Source organism: Lemur catta, chromosome 12, assembly GCF_020740605.2.
Source record: "Lemur catta isolate mLemCat1 chromosome 12, mLemCat1.pri, whole genome shotgun sequence".
NCBI lineage: Eukaryota > Metazoa > Chordata > Mammalia > Primates > Lemuridae > Lemur > Lemur catta.
In genome coordinates this window covers 49,809,199-49,828,356 of record NC_059139.1, presented here as the reverse complement: position 1 = coordinate 49,828,356, position 19,158 = coordinate 49,809,199, and the positions used below count along the sequence as shown (strand labels likewise).

The following is a 19,158-nucleotide window of genomic DNA, read 5'->3' as shown; positions in this document are numbered from 1 at the left end:
AGGAAGGATAGATAAACAAAAATATGCAGTGTTAATAATTTAGTTATAAAACTTGATCTAGAATACATGCATGTAAAAAGAATTCTTTTTGTTTCCTGAGTACAGAAAATACACATTTTTTAAAGCACTTTTAGGATGTATAAAAAAATAGAAAAACTATTGGCTAATTAATGATTAAAGAAGAAAGAAGGCATCATCACAGCTCACTGCAACCTCAAACTCCTGGGCTCAAGTGATCCTCCTGAGTAGCTGGGACTATAGGCGCGCAACACCATGTCCAGCTAACTTTTTCTATTTTCAGTAGAGATGGGATCTTGCTCTTGCTCAGGCTGATCCTGACCTCAAGCGATTGGTCCTCCTACCTCAGCCTTCCAGAGTGCTAGGATTATATACATGAGCCACCATGCCCACCCTGGGGACAAAAGTCTTAAGCAAGACACCATACCCAGAAAGATATAAAGGAAAATAACTGTCAAGTTCTATTAAAAATTTAAAACTTCTCTGCAAAAAAAGAAAATGTAGATACCATATCATACCAGGATAGAAATCATTGCAGCATATTTAGTGGACAAAAGTTTAACCACCATAATATATAGGGGACTCTAACAATCAAAGAAAAGGAACCCAGTAGAAAAGTGGGGAAAAGGCTAAGAATAGGCAGTTTATAAGAAAATAAATGCAAATGGCTAACAAAAGGTGTTCAGTGTCACTACTATTCAGGGAAATAAAAATTTAAACATTTCACCCATCAGATTGGTAAAATTTTTAAATAATTTTAATATCTGGCATTGGCAAGGAAGGTAGAGATACAGTTTGTGGGACTTTAAATTAGTAGTATCTGGCAAAATGCTAGATACTTTTCAATTTAGTAATTTCATTTTAGAGTATCAAGCTTAGAGAAGTATTTGTGCTTATAAAGAAATAGATCTAGCCAAGGATATTAAATAAGCATTGTTTGTAATGGGGAAAAAATTAGAAGTGATAATAGATGAATGCTTAAATGATGATACATTCCCATTATTTGTGTAGGTTTTGAGTACCTACCATGCATTATGCTGGGTATTTTGTTTCACTTAATAGTGAAAATTAGCCTGCAAGGTAAGTATCATTGTTCTCACTTCATAGATGAGGAAACTTGAATCTCCAAATAGTTAAACTGCTTGCCCATTTCTTTTACCTAGAAAATTTACCAATTTGGATCTAATAAATGAGTCTGTGAAATGGAATTATATGTAGTACAAGTACATACAGTTATTACAGTTAAATGTGTAACAAGTAGAATCTTGTCTTACATTAAACTATTGTGCCATCCGATCCTATGTAGCTAGGCTATTTAGAGCTGCCCTAATAACAATACTTCATCGATCTGGCAACTGTTAATTCTGATAAATTTACATCTATCATCAATCATTTTCACCATTCCCTATCTGTTTTGAGGTATCTATGCATAAAAATGGAGATACCTGTTTCCCATGTTTAACCAAAGGAAATGTGAAGAAAAAGGAAAAGAAACCTATAAGGAGAGAGAAACAAACATATAAGAAGGCAAAAGGATAGAAAGGGAGGTGCATAGTGAACTGGAGGACATCCTAGAATACCCACATAAATGAAAGTAAAGTTTCCCCAAAATAAAGAGGAAACATTCTTTCTTCCTTTTTTTTTTTTTTTTTTGAGACAGAGTCTCACTCTGTTGCCCGGGCTAGAGTGAGTGCCGTGGCGTCAGCCTTGCTCACAGCAACCTCAAACTCCTGGGCCCAAGCGATCCTCCTGCCTCAGCCTCCCGAGTAGCTGGGACTACAGGCATGAGCCACCATGCCCGGCTAATTTTTTCTATATATATTTTTAGCTGTCCAAATCATTTCTTTCTATTTTTAATAGAGATGGGGTCTCGCTCTTGCTCAGGCTGGTCTCGAACTCCTGAGCTCAAACGATCCGCCCGCCTCTGCCTCCCATAGTGCTGGGATTACAGGCGTGAGCCACCACGCCCGGCCTAAACATTCTTTCTTAACTCCGTGGTAAGCCATACCTTGCTTAGAAGTTAGAGGTCAGCAGTTCAGAGCTGGTTTAATAGCTTCAAAGAGTGTTAACATGTGCTGGTGATCTTCATGGCCACAAGGTGGCTGCTGCACTTCCAGGCTTCTATCTGCATTCCAGGCAATAAAAGGAAGGAAGTAACACAGAGGAAGGAGCCATGTGTATGTCAGAAAAGCAAAATTTTCCCGGAAATCCCCAATGAATTTCTGTTTACAATTCATTGGTCCTAACTGGGTCACTTGAACACTCCTAGCTACAAGAGGAGCTGAGAAATATGCTTCACTTGGGCACATTGTCTACCTGAACAAAATGAGGGTTACATCAAGAAAGAAGAAAGAAAATAGATATTCAGTAAGCTATGAGCAGTGTCTGCCCCAGCAGTGTTCTAATTTCATTACATTTGCCTCAGTAGACCCATTTGGGATACACATAAATCCTTGGTTTTTCATATATCGTTACATGTCAATCATTTTACCAACTACAGAAAATAAAACATGCATTAGCCAAAAGCAACAAAAGCAAAAAGATAACCAGTCAAGCCAAATCATATATATCTGCTATCCCCAAGCCCTGGGCCATGGACTAGTACTGGTCTGTAGCCTGTTAGGACCCAAGCCGCACAGCAGGAGGTGAGCGGTGGGCAAACAGCGCAGCTTCATCTGTATTTACAGCCGCTCCCCATTACTTGCATCACTGCCTGAGCTCTGCCTCTGGTCAGATCAGCAGCAGCATTAGATCCTCATAGGAGTGCAGACGAGCCTACTGTAAACTACGTATGTGAAGGATGTAGGTTGCGTGCTCCTTATGAGAACCTAATGCCTTATGCTCTGAGGTAAAGCTGAGGCGGTGATGGTAGTGCTGGAGAGCAGCTGCAAATACAGATTATCACTAGTGATATCATTATCATTAATATCAATAGCATTATCATTAATAATGATAACCTGCAGAGAGGTTTGACTGCACAGTAAATGTAGTGCACTTGAATCATCCTGAAACTGTCTCCCCCCATCTGTGGAAAAATTGTCTTCTATGATACCAGTCCCTGGTGCCAAAAAGGTTGGGGACTGCTGATATATATTATTCTCTAACACATTGCTTGTTGCTAGTGAAGACATTTGAGGATCAACTTTTTCCCGCCAAACTTAAACCTGCTGCTTACTCACCTAGACTTCCTTCTGCGCCTTAGAAGGCAAATCTCCTTCCCCTTCTCTCTCCGCATGCCCCGCCCTTTTAATCAAGGGAGTATGTAGTGTCCTTCAGGAGAGTTGGGAAAGAGAAAGGTTTTAATTAAAAAGAAAAAAGCAAGTAATTAAAAATCATGTAGTACATATAACTTAACCCAGTGGTCCCTAACTTTAAAATTATGTACCTCTATTAGTAAAAATATTTTGGCTATGTACTCCCTATATGTATAAATTTATTTCTAAATTATTAATATTTATGTATTATGTTTATGTCTCACTGTGCTACGTATATGTACTAAAACAGACAAAAACAGAACTTAAAAAGAGATGAGAAAAAAATAAATAGAATTAGTCGAGTTTTTTGCCTATACCTTAATGTCTTTCCTTGTGCCTCCTACTTTGGGAAGCTTTGTATCCAGTGACTTAAAGCTAAATGTTATATTTCATACTCAATTAGTTTATAATTTATATATGTGATTCATATATATATGAATTATATATGTGTACACATATTCATATACTCCTTCATGGGCCTTTATGTATTTCTCTTAATGTATTTCTCAAGTACCCTCGATACTTCTCTCTGTCTTAAACCGCTCCTTCTCTGCTGTTTCTGAAAAAGTACCTACTCCATTCTAGGGCTAACATGTCCACCTAGTTCTTGTGCTCTTAATCCCAAACTCTTTTACCTCTCCTAAGACCTCGTTTGTTTCCTCCTCTTCACTGGCTCTTTCCCTACAGCCTTTAAACATGCTTAGGTTTCTTTAAACATTCTTCTTTTGCCTCTTCATCCTCATGAAGCTTCTGTGGCTTCTGTCCCTTCTTTCACTGACAATCTTCCCTTCACCCTTTGACTCACTGCCTTGCTAAGGTCAGCAGTTATACTCACTTCTTTGTGTTCCTTGTCTTACTTCTTCCCTGCAGTATTTGGCACACACCTTTTCTCCCTGACCACTCTTTCCCAGTCTCTTCTGCAAGTTGCTCTTCTTCCATTGTCACTAAATTCAGGTCTTCCCCAGGTTTGCACTTAGTCCTTTTTATCAGTATCTTCTTTTCCTGTGTGATTTTATCCTCTTGTAAGGCTTCAGCTCTTCCCTATACCATTCTTACTACTTTAAAACTCAGACGTACTACCCTGTCGTCTCTCCTGATTCTTGATTTGTATTTCTAATTACCTGCTGAATTTCTCTTCCTGGGTAACTCAGTACTCAAAATTTAACATAGTTAAAGCCAAATCATTTTGCCTAGGCTCCCAAAATCCTTCAATATGTTGTCAACCACCCAGAAACAAAGTTTCTTCCTCCCATCCATCACAGGTCTGTCCCTTCTAACTCTAGAATATCCATAAAATATTCTGTGCTACCCACCCTAGGGAAGCTACATAATATAGTGGAATAAATGTGGAATGAAGGAGTCAGATCCACCTGGATTCAAATCCTGGTGCTGCCACTTACTACCAATGTGACCTTGGGCATATTATTTAAACATCTCTTTAGTTTTCTTATCAGTAAATTTGGGGTAACAGAAGCTACCTCTTTGTGTCCTTGTTAGGATTTACTAAAGTAAAACACACAGTAAATACTAAAAACCCCTGTCTAGACTATTAAATTGTACTCCTAACTGGTCCACCTGCCTTTTGTTGTTCCTCTACTCCACCTTACACACTGCCACCAGAGTTTCTGAAACACAAGTGGGGTCATTTACTTTGCTATATCAAAAGTCTCTGGTGGTTTCTCATTGCTTCAAGAAACATTGAAACACCTTTGTCTTAGTTATATGAATAAAGTAATCATATACTTTAAACATACAAATCGGGACACTTTAGAGAGTGAAAGGAGGCGCTAACTGGACAGGATTCCAGGACAACAGCCATAGACTGGGACTATCCTGGGAGAACTGGGATGAATGGCCGTAATAGAGATGATATTCTTTACAGTGTGCCCCAGCTTCATCTCTTGACACACCAGGCTGCTCCATCTTTCCCAAAACACAGGCCTAGAATGCCTTCTCTCTCCCCTTGGAAATAAACTTATCTTCACCTCACTCTTGCAGAACGAATCAGTCCCTCTCCCATGGACTATAATGCTTTCTGCATATCTAATGTCGTGCCTACCATTCCATGATAAATGTAATTTCTTCCCCTCCCGCTAGACATGTGATTTTCAAAGGCCAATATCATTTGGCTTTAAATCCCCAGACACTCAGTACATAGGATCAAGTTTATATTCAGTAAATCTTTATTGAATTAATAAATTGGATTTATTGATTTGCCTTAGACAATCCACATGTGAAAAAATATAAAGCAGCTTACAATAATATGATACATAATAGCATAAAATAAAAGTGGATTTTGTGGGGTTTTTTCATATTTTATTATTGTCCCTACCCCACACTTGCATAAATTCAAGTGTATCTTAACCTAATGTTTTGTATTTCTTACCACAATCCCCATTGCTCTAACCACCTTCCCAGAGGCATGGGATCCCAATCTAACATGAAAGTAGAAGTCCCTCTATGGGACTTTCAGAAAAATTTTTCCTTTTCTGATAAAAAGAAATAGATTTGGTTGGCTAAATTATTCAACACTCTTTCATCACCACTGTTCTTCAGTTGGAATGTAAAAATGGTACCTGGAAATGCAGCAGCCATCTGGAAACCATAAGGATGAAAGCCAACATACTAAGGATGGCAGAGTGGAAAAGCTAGAGAAATCTCGGCCCCTAAAGGCTTCTTTAAGCCACTTAGTGAGCCTTTGAGTGGTAACTCCAAGACTTCTTGTATTCTAAACAATAAACACCTATTTCTCAAGAAACTGTTAGTTGGATTTTCTGCTTATTTGCAGCCAAACACACTCCTAACTCATATATTCATCAACCTAACTTTAAACATCCAACTTAAAAAACTTTTTAATGACATTTTAGTAATTTTTTATCAATAGTTATGTTGTGAGATTTAAGTGAAGTAAATGTACTCAGTATTATACTCAGTATCAGTACTCAGTATCTGAGTTTTGGGTTTCTTAGATTCTTCATATCCTGTCATTTGAAATAATAACTTTTATCACATGTTGGTCAATAATGTTAATGAGTAATACTATTAGACAATAAGGGTTTTTTTAAAGAAAGCAAGTTTGCATATGAGATATTATATATTAATATATATTTATTAGCACATATCTAAACACAGTATGGTCACTCCATTCTTTATTAAAAACTAATATTTAAAAAAGAGATCTTAACCATTTAAGACTAAAGCATTTCATCTTCTACACTTGTTCAAGTATGTAAAGTAAAGATAAAATATTACTTCTCTCCAAGCTGAAGTGTTCCTCTGGTGGTAGTGGTTATATACCCTTGTTACTATTTTTAAAAGTTCTGTGTCAGATGGTATAATTTACTATAACTGTGCAGTTTTGTTTTTAAAAATTCTGATTAACAGATGTATTTTTCTGTAAATAATGTTGTTTGAGAAAATTCAGCTGTAATATTTAGCTGTAATGTTTAAGCCAAAAAGAGCTTTTGCTTTATAGGCTGGCATATGCTTTAATTGCTTCTATTCAACTGCATAGTATTAAGAATGATTATTTATTAAGCATTTAGTCAGTTTGGATTTTTTTCTTCAGTACCAAGGATGATTGCTTCAATGTTAATATTCAGCCACCTGTTGGAGAACTACTTTTACCTGTGGCCATGTCAGAGAACGATTTTAAGAAGGAGCAAGGTGAGAAATTACTATAATTTACTAGAAATCTACATACCAAATAATATGAGCTAATTCTTCCTCCCAGTCTCTAAAATAACTTACCATATACACATAGCCATTAACAGACATCAGTGCACAATCTTTCAGTTTTTATTAATGCTTTGCACCTATAAATAACCTTAAAAATATGTTTGTCTACATTCCTGGCATACTGGAGAATTGGTGAATATGTCTTTAAGATAATAAATTCTTAATCACCTTTGCAATTCTGAGAGTTGTGATTTGTCAACCTGATAATATACTAATGTGTTTTGTATTAGTGAAATTGCCAGGAATTGAGGACTTACCAATGTCCTACCACTGTAAATACTGTTTCTGTATTTTTTTCATTATAGAACTGTTTTTCATGTCCTACTAATGTATTTTTCCCTGCACACATTTTAGAGTGCCTTACCTTTCAAAATAAAGTCCTAATTATAGCATTAAAATAATACCTCTATTTTCTTTTGACCTAATTCTGTATTTTAAAACTGCTATATTGTCAGCTATATCAAAGCCGAAACATTTTAAAATATGTACCTAAAAAAATATTTTCAGCAAAATGAAAGTATTAACATCCTATACTTGGCCCACAGTCAAGCATACCTTCTAATAAAAAGGAGGTGGGTTTTTTTTAATACATGAGTAAAAGGAAATAATTCTGTCTGATTTTATATGTTTAATTAAGGATAACATTTATACAACCAGGGCATATTTAAATGCTATTGTCAGCAATTTTTAAAACGTTATGTGAATGTAAGCTATTTTTTCCTCTGGCGGGTGTTATCAAATAAGATCCCTTCATTTTGAGGTCATAGAATCATATCCATCAAGCTTCCAGAAAGTACTAGGCACACACAAATACCTTCACCTAAGAAGAGGGCATGCTTCCTGGCACTCCATTATTGTAGTGCTGAAGATTTTTTTTTTTCTCTAAGCCTTTGTGATCCACAATGTCAGAAAGACCTGTTATAGAAGAATCCTACAAAGAAAATCTCATACAAGGCTACAAACTAATAGTGATCTTTTTTGCTTGAACCTTATTTTTAAGCGATTAAAAAAAATGACTGAATCTATCTTTGCATTTGCTTTTCTTGGAAGGTGATTATTGCTATAGAAGAAAATTATCTTTGTGATTTTATTTTTCTATTGACAAATTGAATTGATTCTTATATTTGCTATTCTTACCCTTTGCTGGCTAAAGCCTGCCTCTCTGCTTTACATCTGCTCAACAAACCAAGGTGAGTGGCACACGGTGACTGAATAAGGCTTTGGCACATTTATTGTTAAGGGGATATTCTTTTTTTTTTTTTTTTGAAAAGTATGTCTAAAGCAGCAGATCATCATATACCTTTCCCTCAGCTTTTGTTTAGAATACTTGATATTTCGATCAAATTTTTTGTGCTCTGCTGTGACTGAGGGATTTTTCGCTGACTAGCCATACAGAACCGTAAGTGCATGAGAGAGGTGCACTTGGAGAATAGCTGTGGTCCTCTGTGGAGTTGTTGCCAAAATTCCTTTTTCTTCTGCCATTTTACTTCTATGGTTGTTGATTATTTGTCTGAATAAATCTGGCAGCTGTTTGCTATGTTTAATAGAGCAGAAAGGCTACTCTGAATAAAGCTATTTGAAAATTTGTTTATATGAAGTATTTGTAAATCCTTGCAAGTCTCTTGGCATTTCTGTATCATTCTTTCTGTCTTCCTGAATTCATTTTTTGATGCGGGACTTGATGCTAGCAAATTTGCCACAGGTTTAAAGAGTCTTCAATAGCATCTTTTTAGTTATAGATTTCAGCAGGTTTGGTAATAGAGGTCTCAATTCTCAACTTTACACATGTATTTGTTATATGACTCTAGTAAGAGCTTAGCTTATTTCACAAAAGATACCTCGAAATGACAAACGGAGAATCCTAAAATAGAATAAAAATCAGTTTCCTCACATTTTACCAATGCAAAATTCTGAAAGGTAAAATGAAAGTAAATTTAAGAAGTGTGTGTGTGTACTGTTACACACTAGCTTTAACCGATTTTTCTACTTTGAGTAAAATGAATTTACATAATGAATATCTCATTTCACATGGCGTATATTTTAAGACTCAAGAAGTACATTAAATGTATTAATTAGGATTTGACTGAAAAAAGTATAAATAAGAAACATGGGGAGTATGGTTCTATTTTTATTCTAAAGATATACATAATTGAAAAGTGTGTACAATATTAAAGTCCTAACAAATTATTACATATTAGATTCATATTTTTAAAATCAAAAAAGTTTTTTTTCTAATATACAGTCTGATCTATCACTTTTTCTCAGTTGTTGCAGTTAGAGTTTCATGGCTAAGCATGCTTGTTTTTAAGATCAATAGTCGAAGTATTAAAGGAAAGATTGGCTTATCCTGTATATTGAAGGGTATCTATAGTATTCATATAAGCCTTCAACAGAAGCATGATTAATTCATTGCTGTGAGTTTTGAGTGTGGCAAAGTTATGTACTAGCAAATGTACTAGCTGTGAAACGCTTTCAATACTATAAATAACACGGGATTTTTCTTTTTTACTTAAAAAATTTAATGTTTCTTTAGACAGTTTTAATTTCAAGAGGCCTAAACTAAGTGCTTATTCCAAGCTACCTCCTCTTACTCGTTTTCTTCTTGTGAATTAAATTACAAATCTAAAACTTAGAAAATTTGTTTTGAATTTTATTTTCTTATATTATTTGGTTTGCCTTTCAGGAGTTGCAGCTGCTTAGCCTAAAGTGCTGTCTACCACACTCACCAAAATTTAGATAAATTCTAATGAAGCCACAAATTCTTCAGTCTGGCAATTTTTAAACATTTCCCCAGTAATTTTACCTTTATTATGTATGAACAGGCTATATAGTGTTTTAGTCTTTTTTTTTTTTTAGGAGAAACTTTTAATGATACCTTGGCATATTTTTTTCTTGTTAATTTGAGAATACCTGATAGATTTTCATTTAGAAAAATCTCTGATTTAAGAAACCTAAAATGTTTACTTAATTTTATTATGATTTATGCATCCATCTTATGGGTTCCTAGCTAGCAAGATGCTAATTCTTTAAATGGTCAGACATTTACTATTTTCTGGCCCTTAACTACCACAAGCAATCATATTTGATGCCCCTTAATTAGAGCACCTTTTTTTCTTTCCAGGTTCTTTTTCCACCTCAGCAATCGAGACAATACATTTGCTTACCATGCTGCTCTCCTAAGTGTTCTTTTGCATGTAAATTAATCTTGATTCAGTTTACACTGTCATGCTGAGTGGTACAAATTGCCTATAACAATAAAACAGCATGAGTTAAAAATAAAGGGGGGTGGGAAGGCAGATTGAATGTGTGCCTTACTTGATAGGATGTTACTTTGCTTTATGCCAATACATTAGCTGACGATAATGAATCTTCTGTTCTGAAAAGCATGGTTTAGTTGATTTTTTTAATTTTACTTCAATGGAGCAGTACCTTGTCTTTTATAGAACAAGTTAGACAAACCATTAATGACAAGAGTGTTAAGGTTAAATATGAAGCAATGCTTTCACTTCTCTGAGTGCTATCCATCTTTCCATTTACAGGAGCTTGACAAAAGTACTGGCTTTGTACAACATTTCCTTTAATTACATGCTGCGGGAAACAGGCTTTTAACATAAACATAGTTGCATTCATTTATTCAGCAGTTGCTCTTCAATAGAGCTTAATGGAGAAGGTTTAAATCCTAAATGAGTACACACATCTCTCAGCAGTGTTATGTCCGCCACTGTGCTCTACTTAAAAGCAGTGTTTGACTGCTTGTGTAGTTTTTAAAGCTTTTGCCTAATACTGAAGTTAAACGGTCTAAGACAGAACATAGTGTTCCCGAGTTTGAAAGTGGTTAGTAAAAACTGCTCCTTGTTAGAAGCTAGATAGTTCTATTTTCTATCTGATGGCTTAAGTCTTTTTTTGCAGTGTTAGGCTTTAGTGTCTTCATAGTGTTAATCATAGGGACTTTAAAAAAAAAAATTTAGGTTGCATTTGCAATAAACAACTAAATTAAGTAGTATATAGGCCTGAAGGTACAGGGTCTTTTGAAAATGTGAAATCAAATTTTACTATTTTCATAAATTTCATAAATCTTATATTTCATAAGTAAACTACTGTGTACATATCAAATATCTCAAAGATTATTGGCTTTAATAGATACCATTAGGTGTCCATGATTTATATCACAGATCCAAATAGGTGGAATTTATTGTAATTATTTTGTTTTTTAAACTGGGTACTAAATTTCAATATTTGTTTCAAGTGTTATGTTATTGAATTTGTTCACTGAATTTTTTTACATGAGATTCTGCTATTAATGGCATGCCTTGCATTAACTCTGTATGGTTTTTGTTCATGCTTTTGCTTAACTTAGTTTCTTTTATAAAATTATCTGGGATTTTAAGATTTTTCATTCACGTTTTTTTGTTTTCAAACTTTTTACTTCAGAAGTTTCAATTAGTGTTTCTGTCAGCAATTATAGTTCCATTCACTAAGCAAATACTGTTATCATCAGCTTAGGTACTTGTACATTTTCAGTGACTTCCAGTCATTGTTGATATAACTTCAGCTGTTATGCTGAGGCCATTCATCAGGTAATGTGGCTAGTTATTCCAGAATTACTTTGATTTGTTATCAAGCAGCATTTGGCAATAAGAGATCTTTGAATGAATAGAAAAAATACAACTCCGAATAATAAATACATTTATATATGCTTAAGAAATAAAACCTTAATAGTTTACATTAAGCCCAGATTGAGTATATTTTAAAGGGACCGAATTGAAATTTCATATTTGTGATTCTAAGTTTTTATCCTGTAATACTTCAAATTAAATTTATTAAAAGTGATTTTTGACTGCATTTTTACATATTTTCCTATACAATGAAGATTTTTAAAAATCTTTGAAATAGTGGCAGTTTGTTTAAATTTTACGATAATTATCTTATAAATTACATTCCAAAGTGGTATTTCTTTTGTTGAAAAAAGTTTTTAAATTTTGACCATGAGCTTTAAATTGTTTAAATGTGATTTTCATAAAGAAATTAGTAAAAGGGAGCCTTTCTTTTGCTTTTACAGGAAAGCTAACAGGAATGAATGAAACTTCTGCTGTAATCATTGCTGCACCACAGAATTTCACTCCCTCTGCGATCCTTCAGAAGGTTGTCAACATAGCCAATGTAGGTGCAGTCCCTTCTGGCCAGGACAATATACACAGGTAGGTTCACTAACACGAGATAACTTGTATATGTATAAACATATAATTTTCAATTCATTGTTTTCTTTGGAAATAATAACCCCTAAACATACATATACACCCTCCCTTTTTTTTTCTGATGGTATATTCATTTGGTTGATTGGTTTGGATTAAGGCCCTCCTCCCTCATTTCATAGTACACTTACTATACTTGTATGGTTTTTCCTGAAAGATACACAGGGTATATCCACATTTTATAGTAGCTTGGTAATTTGTAAAGATACTTTTTATGAGATGGTTAAGAGTTTATCTTATTTCACTGGATTCTGTAGATTTCCAGGAGCTTATAAAGCAGAAGAGTTGGAGTTTTTAACTGAAAGGGAAGAAGTTTGGGTAGTACATACAGATTTCCTTTTGCTAGCAGTCCCCTGAGACTGCTTCCAGTTAATAAAGAGCTGCTAGACAACCCACATGGGGCTAAATACAGCTTCTGTTTCTTAGACCAGGAGTGTCTTTACCATCAAGATCTGAAACATGAGATCCAAGTCATTTGTCCTGAAAGGCAGCAGAAAATGTGATTAATGTGTTTGCCCTCTTTGTAATTTTATGAATGCCAGTGGCTTTAAATGCAAATGAATATAAAAATAATAATCCCTTATCCATGCAGTTGTTTCGTAATTCTCTGTGAGCTTAAGGAAATGCATTGCAAACCATCTCATGGCAGGTATACTTCTGCCATTAAAAATATCTATACACTATATTTAGTTTATCCTTTCTTATATAATTATCAATTATAGAAAATAAATTTTGAATCAAAGAGGAGGTCTTCAGAGCTTTAAAAAAATTTTTTTTAATTAGCACAGGAGCAGAGGAAGCTCCATATGGAAAGTGCTACTGGTGATTTGGGTTTTAGACCTAGCTCTGCCATTATTATGCTTGGTAATCTTGGGCAAGTTATAACTTTTTCTTATAGGCTTTACATTCCTCATGTGTTTGGAAATGGGTGGCAGGGAAAAAAGGAGGCATTGAACTGAAATTCTGTGATAGCTATAGAAGAACATCGTGCTTAACTTTAGAAGAGCTGATCTGCCATCCCTGTGTTCAGAGTTGCCTAACTTCACTGTTGTATAACAGAGTGAAAATTGCATGTGCCAGATTTGCCTTGTACTTTTTTTTTTTTTTTTAAGAGTAGAGGGTCCTTAAGTTAGTTGCTTAAGAGGTCTGATGCTTTCATTTCTTAATTTATGACAATATCTCACATAGGGTGGTGATAAAATAAGAAAGTGAATGTAAGGTCCTCATACGGGTACCACCATGCAAATATAACTTATCTATCAGTTAATGGTGTTCAATAGGGGGAAAAAAGTGAACAGAAGCCTTTTTAGTGAAAATAAATGTTTTGGTTCTAAGTTTTCCTGCTTTAATTTTTTCCTGGTTTGAATATTTCTTTTTACTTTCCTAGCTGATTTTCTCTAACAGAAGCTGTTTTGTTTTATTTGTGGGTCCTTAGAAGCTGTTTTGTTTTATTTGTGGGTCCTTAGAATTATTGAAATGACTAAAACACCAAAATGTTATACATCAACTATAAATTTTGGCTTATTCAGTATGAAATTTTACCTGGTACATCTTGTACCCAGCAATACAGCAGTCTTTTTTAAATATATTCTTTTGTAAAGCATAAAAATCTAGAGTAGCCATTGTTTATGTTGGAACTTCTAGTTTTGTCTTTGTTTTGTTTTGTATGTGGGGCTTTTTTTATTTTGTTTTGTTTTTAAGCTTTTCTGAAAGCAATAGCCACCATCTGTTTTCATGTTATATGTGTTTGGAGAAGGATTTCTCAAAGACACATAACATGAAAACCATCTTTCTTTTGGGAGATAGACTAAGAAGGACACTTAGCACAGTTTTGTAATTCTTATTAAAGCATAGTTTGCCAGTAACTTGTCTTGTTGGTTTGTAATGTAATGCCAGTTCAAATGGTTTATATTAAAATTTCAGTTAATTCTCAATTATCCATGCTAATACAGAGGAGACACACAATTAGCCATTTATATTTGACTTTAGAATGTGGAGATTGCACTCAAATTTAATGTCCATGTCCTACACATTCACGATGTCTTGACGCTCTTCTGTCTTAGCCCTATCATCAGCAGCTTGGTGCTTGGCTCTGTAACCGGGGGAAGAGCCCAAGTTAGCAGAGTGAAAAGTGAATCAAATGCCTATACATACTTAAGAACAGGCTGTGCTATCTTAACTGGCTTCTGAAGTCCCACCATACTGAATTGAAAATATTTCATATTTGCTTTGATAGCTAAAGTATGGCTGTAATAATATTTTAAATGTTAGAAAGCTTCCAGGTAATAAACCTGAAATTATATGTATTTCTCATGCAGAAATTGATGTAAGTTATTATCCTATAATATGTAATGCTTTTGACCATTCTTTTATACAGTAGCAATTAAAACAAAATAATTGTTTATTAATGCTTTTCTTAATTTCATTTAAATTGAAATAGCAATTACTGTTTACATTATAATAACAGAAATTAACAGTTTACCACTTTATTGAATTATATAAATTTTTAACTGTAGCGTTTAATTTTATATTACCTTATGGAATTCATGAGTTTCTATATCTAAGCTTATATGTAATTTGTTAATGATAAAATTGAAACCCCTATGAGATTTTGAATAATTCCCTTATTCTGTGATAGTTGCATTTTTGAGTTTATGAGGAGTAGAACCAGAGTCACTCTAATATTTATTAATGATAATCAGTTTAGGATTATTTTTAAAAACACCAAGTATAAAAAGCATTTTGACCATTAGTATTTTAAGTGATAAAAATTTCAGTATGATAAATTACTCTTGGCTGGCTTATGTTCTATTTAATTTTTTCAGACCTTTTCTTTCTGAGATGACTTTTAATAAGCATTAGTGTATTCTTTTCTCCCCTCCCCTCCCCTCCCCTCCTCTCCTCTCCTTCTTTTCTTTTCCTGAAGCAGAGTCTTGCTCTGTCACCTCTGCTAGAGCTAGAGTACAGTGGCATCATCATAGCTCACAGCAACCTCAAACTCCTGGGCTCAAGTGATTCACCAGCCTCAGCCTCCCAAGTAGCTGGGACCACAGGCGGGCCACCAAGCCTGGCTAATTTTTCTGTTTTCCATAGAGATGGGGTTTCACTCTTGCTCAGGCTGGTCTCAAACTGGCCTCAAGCAATCTCCCGCCTTGGGCTCCCAGAGTGCTAGTGTATGTATTCTTCCTAACCATTCAATGAACAAAGTTCCCATTGCTTAGTTTTGGAATAATTTATTCCTCCTACTCTTCAAAATTTAAATATTTTTTACATTAAATATCAGGTAAAGAAATACTTAACAAAGAATTATCTGAGAAAAAGTGAAACTCCATTAATATGCAGAAGTATATCATGGCATAAAGTACAAATTTTATTTGAACACTTAATAGAAAATGGTTTCTAACACATTAACAGAAAAATGGCCCTCATTAAGAAGAAGTCAATTAAAGGAGCACAAGTTTTGTGGAATTCACTTCAAAAACCAAGAACATTTCCTATATATTAACACTTTTAAAGACCAATTGAGAAAACTTATCTACTGTTATATGACATTTAGTTTTGTTTTCTAAATGAGAGGATCAGAAAGCCAAAAGGTATACTATTGAAGGACTCAACTTTATCTTCATTTCTGTGGTATTTACTTGAAAAAGCTGCTCTTTGAGAACAAAATCATCTTACTGAGATCTACAGATTTGGAGCCATTGCGCCAATCTGCTTTTGCAAATTACAGTTACCACATGATAAGGAGTAATACAGAAATGAGAAATTCCATCATCACCAAAAAGCATTTAGTAAATATGTGGCTGAATATCTTCATTTCCCATGTTAGATATTCTCATTTATTTTAATGAAATAAACTATACATTGTAAAAGTCTTAAAGCATGTTATTTAATACAACACTAATGAACTAATACATAAAGTATAAATAAAGGGCAACATGGACAGCATTAAACCAGTACATGAATGGACTGCGAAAGGCAAACATCAAGATTAGTGTGTTTTAAAAGAGGAGATTAGCGGACTCGCTGTGGGAGTCCTAGGTTCATCCAGGGCCAGAGGACATGTCTCGTGATCCTGTGAGAAATACCATGTAAGGGTTTATGAAGGAGGTTTGTTTTCAGCAACATAGAACTGAAATGCTGTGCTTGTGTTATATTGCTTGTCCTCTGGTCAGTACTAATAAGTAGTACCGTGACCAGAAACCTGAAAACTAATCTATAGCTCTGAAATCTCTAAGAGTTTTTCTGTACAAAACAATCATGTGGGAGTTTGTATAAAACTCAGATTTCTGAAACCCACCCCCTAAAACTCAGCTTCAGTACATCTGGGACAGGGCCCAGTACTCCAAGTGTTTAGAAGGCAAATATTCCAGAGTCCGGAGTTTGAGGCTGCCGTGAATTATCAAGAGTTAATACCACATGACATATTTTAAAATATTTTTCCTATGTTTATATATGTCCTTTTTTTTTAACAGATTAATTAGTAAGGGATACCAGCAGATGAGATATTTGTTGTATTTTTTTCTTATATCTATCCCAGTGTGCTCCAGCAAGATAGTATAGTATATCATTCATTGCAGTAGTACGTTACAATCATGTCTGTAAACCAGTCTTGGGCCATAAGTAAAGGTTTGTCTTTGGGCAGTCTCAGCCACTTCACATTTTACCCCATATTCAGGAATTCTGACATTTGTATACAATAGGATTGTTGAAAAGAGTTGTCACCCTACCTACTCACTTTGCCCTTTCATGAACAACAAATTGACCCTACAAGAGGAAAATGTGGTATTTGAATGAAGATAGAATGCCTTGTCTCTGCCATGATTCTATTTTAGTTCTGAGCTTATTCATTAAGATCCTGGAACAACTTTCATTATTAACTTGTATTCAGTACTTATAGTCATTCTTCCCCCTGTACATCTTAATTAATGGTTTTGATTTTGTTTACTCTGTCATTTTTTTAATTTGCAAGTTTTTAATATATGCAACTTGTGGATAATTACAATCTTAGTAAAATAAATGTTGTTTTACTATTGTCACTTAGGTCCTTAACTCTTAGGGAAGTCTGGTGCTCTCAATGGAGCAGTGTATCCATGGCAACCTGGCAGTCAACTTTTTAATTTATTAACGCATATAAGACAGTTTATTTCAGGTTTAAAATAAAAATCTTGTTATTTAATCAAAGTACAGGTAAAGAACAACTTGTTTCATTTCTAGGCCTTAAACTCATCCAATTAATCACCATTATTATGTACCTGTTTAAAGGTTACTAATAGAGGAAATACTGATATTTTTTGTGTCCTAAAAGGTCTATAGTGTGTGACTCCTTCACTCAATATTTTTTGAAGACCTTTGTAACGGATCTAGCTTGTGCTAGAGTTACAAACACAAATGGCATAGTCACTTCTTGATGGGGCCTCTAATACTTCCCTTTCTTCTGTTCATAGGTTAATTAACCTTTGAGGTATCGTTTTTAGTTGTTTTATTTCTTTTCTGCTGGAAACTATAAGAGGTTTAAATTCTGGGTAATTCTTGAGAATCACAATAGAGAAGAGTTTTTTCTTGTCACATAATATTTGGAGACCTGCTACCCTAATTTTATAAGCCCTGTCAACCTCCTTCATCTGCCCTTAAACAAAATTTTGTATAAACAGTTGTTAATATAAAAATAGCAGGCTTAGGTCTTTTCTACGGTATGACAAATTTTGAGCCTCAAATAGGACTGAAGATACGTGATTGCTAAATGCAGTCAAAACAGAGCTCTTTCTCAGGTTGGTGGTTGTCCACTAGAGGACAGCACTGCTTTTTTGTCTGACTGCTTTGAACCCTGCAGGCTCTCCGAACAAACGCGGACCTCAGTTTTTACACAGAAAGCATATTTGGATATTTCAGAAGTAACCAAACTGCACAGCTGATTTTTACTTAAAAACATTTTGTATTTAAGTTTTATTTAATTTCACCATTTGTGAGGTAGCATCCTCTAATGAAACAGTTTTACTAATAGGAATATATAATTGTTTTATGTAAAAATGAAAGAAAAGTATTCTTGGTGGTTTTTCTTCTGGGTTGACAATTTTGTAAGGAATCAAAGAGAATGGGGTAAGGACTTATTTGTTTTACAATTGGTTTTCTCTTGTTAACCCCCATCTCACCCCACGCCCACCAAACAGACAAACCAGAAATGCTCTGAAATAACTGGAATGTTTTATGTCTTCTTTGAGGAAGTGCACTTAGGTTTTTTAGCTTTCCTGTATAAATAAAGAGAATGCATCATTGACCTGATAGTGTGGGGAATAATTTTTTATACCATGTCTAAAGACTAGAATAGAAAAGAGAGAGTCCTAAATTATGATGCTAGCTTATTTTGTATTTTAACTTTATCCTGAGTGTTAGAGGGAAATACTACAATGTTGTTGGGCAATTAAAAAAAAAATAGGGAAAAATACATTGCTTTGGATAAATTCTCTAAACTTGAATATCACATGTAAATGCTTTTTTTCTCCTCACTGTTACTTTAATAGTGAATGGGCTTAACTTTAAAATACAATTTTATAGTCAACAAAATAGAATTTTTTTTTTTGCAACTTACAAATTCTCTGCCTATTTAAAATGTTCTACTATATCAACTCAAGGTAATAAGGATTTATAATTTTAAATCCTGTGGAAGATAACAATTCAAATCACCATGCTGTGGTATTGATGTTTAGGAGGCTTATTCAAACCAGTATTTCTTACATATAATGATTGTGTGACTTCATTACACATTTGTCAACTTTGGACTAATTATTTTTATACAGCTAGGGCAGGGCACTGCATCTTGTGATCGTCTTTCTTACTAATAGGATTCTGTCTGCTTCAGCAGGCAGTAATTGAAGGCTTCATGTACAGAGTAGGAA

At 34.4% G+C, this 19,158-nt stretch overlaps 1 protein-coding gene across 2 annotated transcripts in view; it reads left to right on the top strand.

The window, feature by feature from the left end:
- AP3B1 (adaptor related protein complex 3 subunit beta 1) overlaps window positions 1-19,158 on the top strand; it is a 225,752-nt gene that overhangs the window by 201,466 nt on the left and 5,128 nt on the right. For both annotated transcript variants that reach the window (XM_045566381.1, XM_045566382.1), the window contains exons 25-26: window positions 6,841-6,938; window positions 12,070-12,208. In XM_045566381.1, coding sequence (XP_045422337.1) covers window positions 6,841-6,938; window positions 12,070-12,208 — 237 coding nt within the window. The remainder of the gene's footprint in view (window positions 1-6,840; window positions 6,939-12,069; window positions 12,209-19,158) is intronic.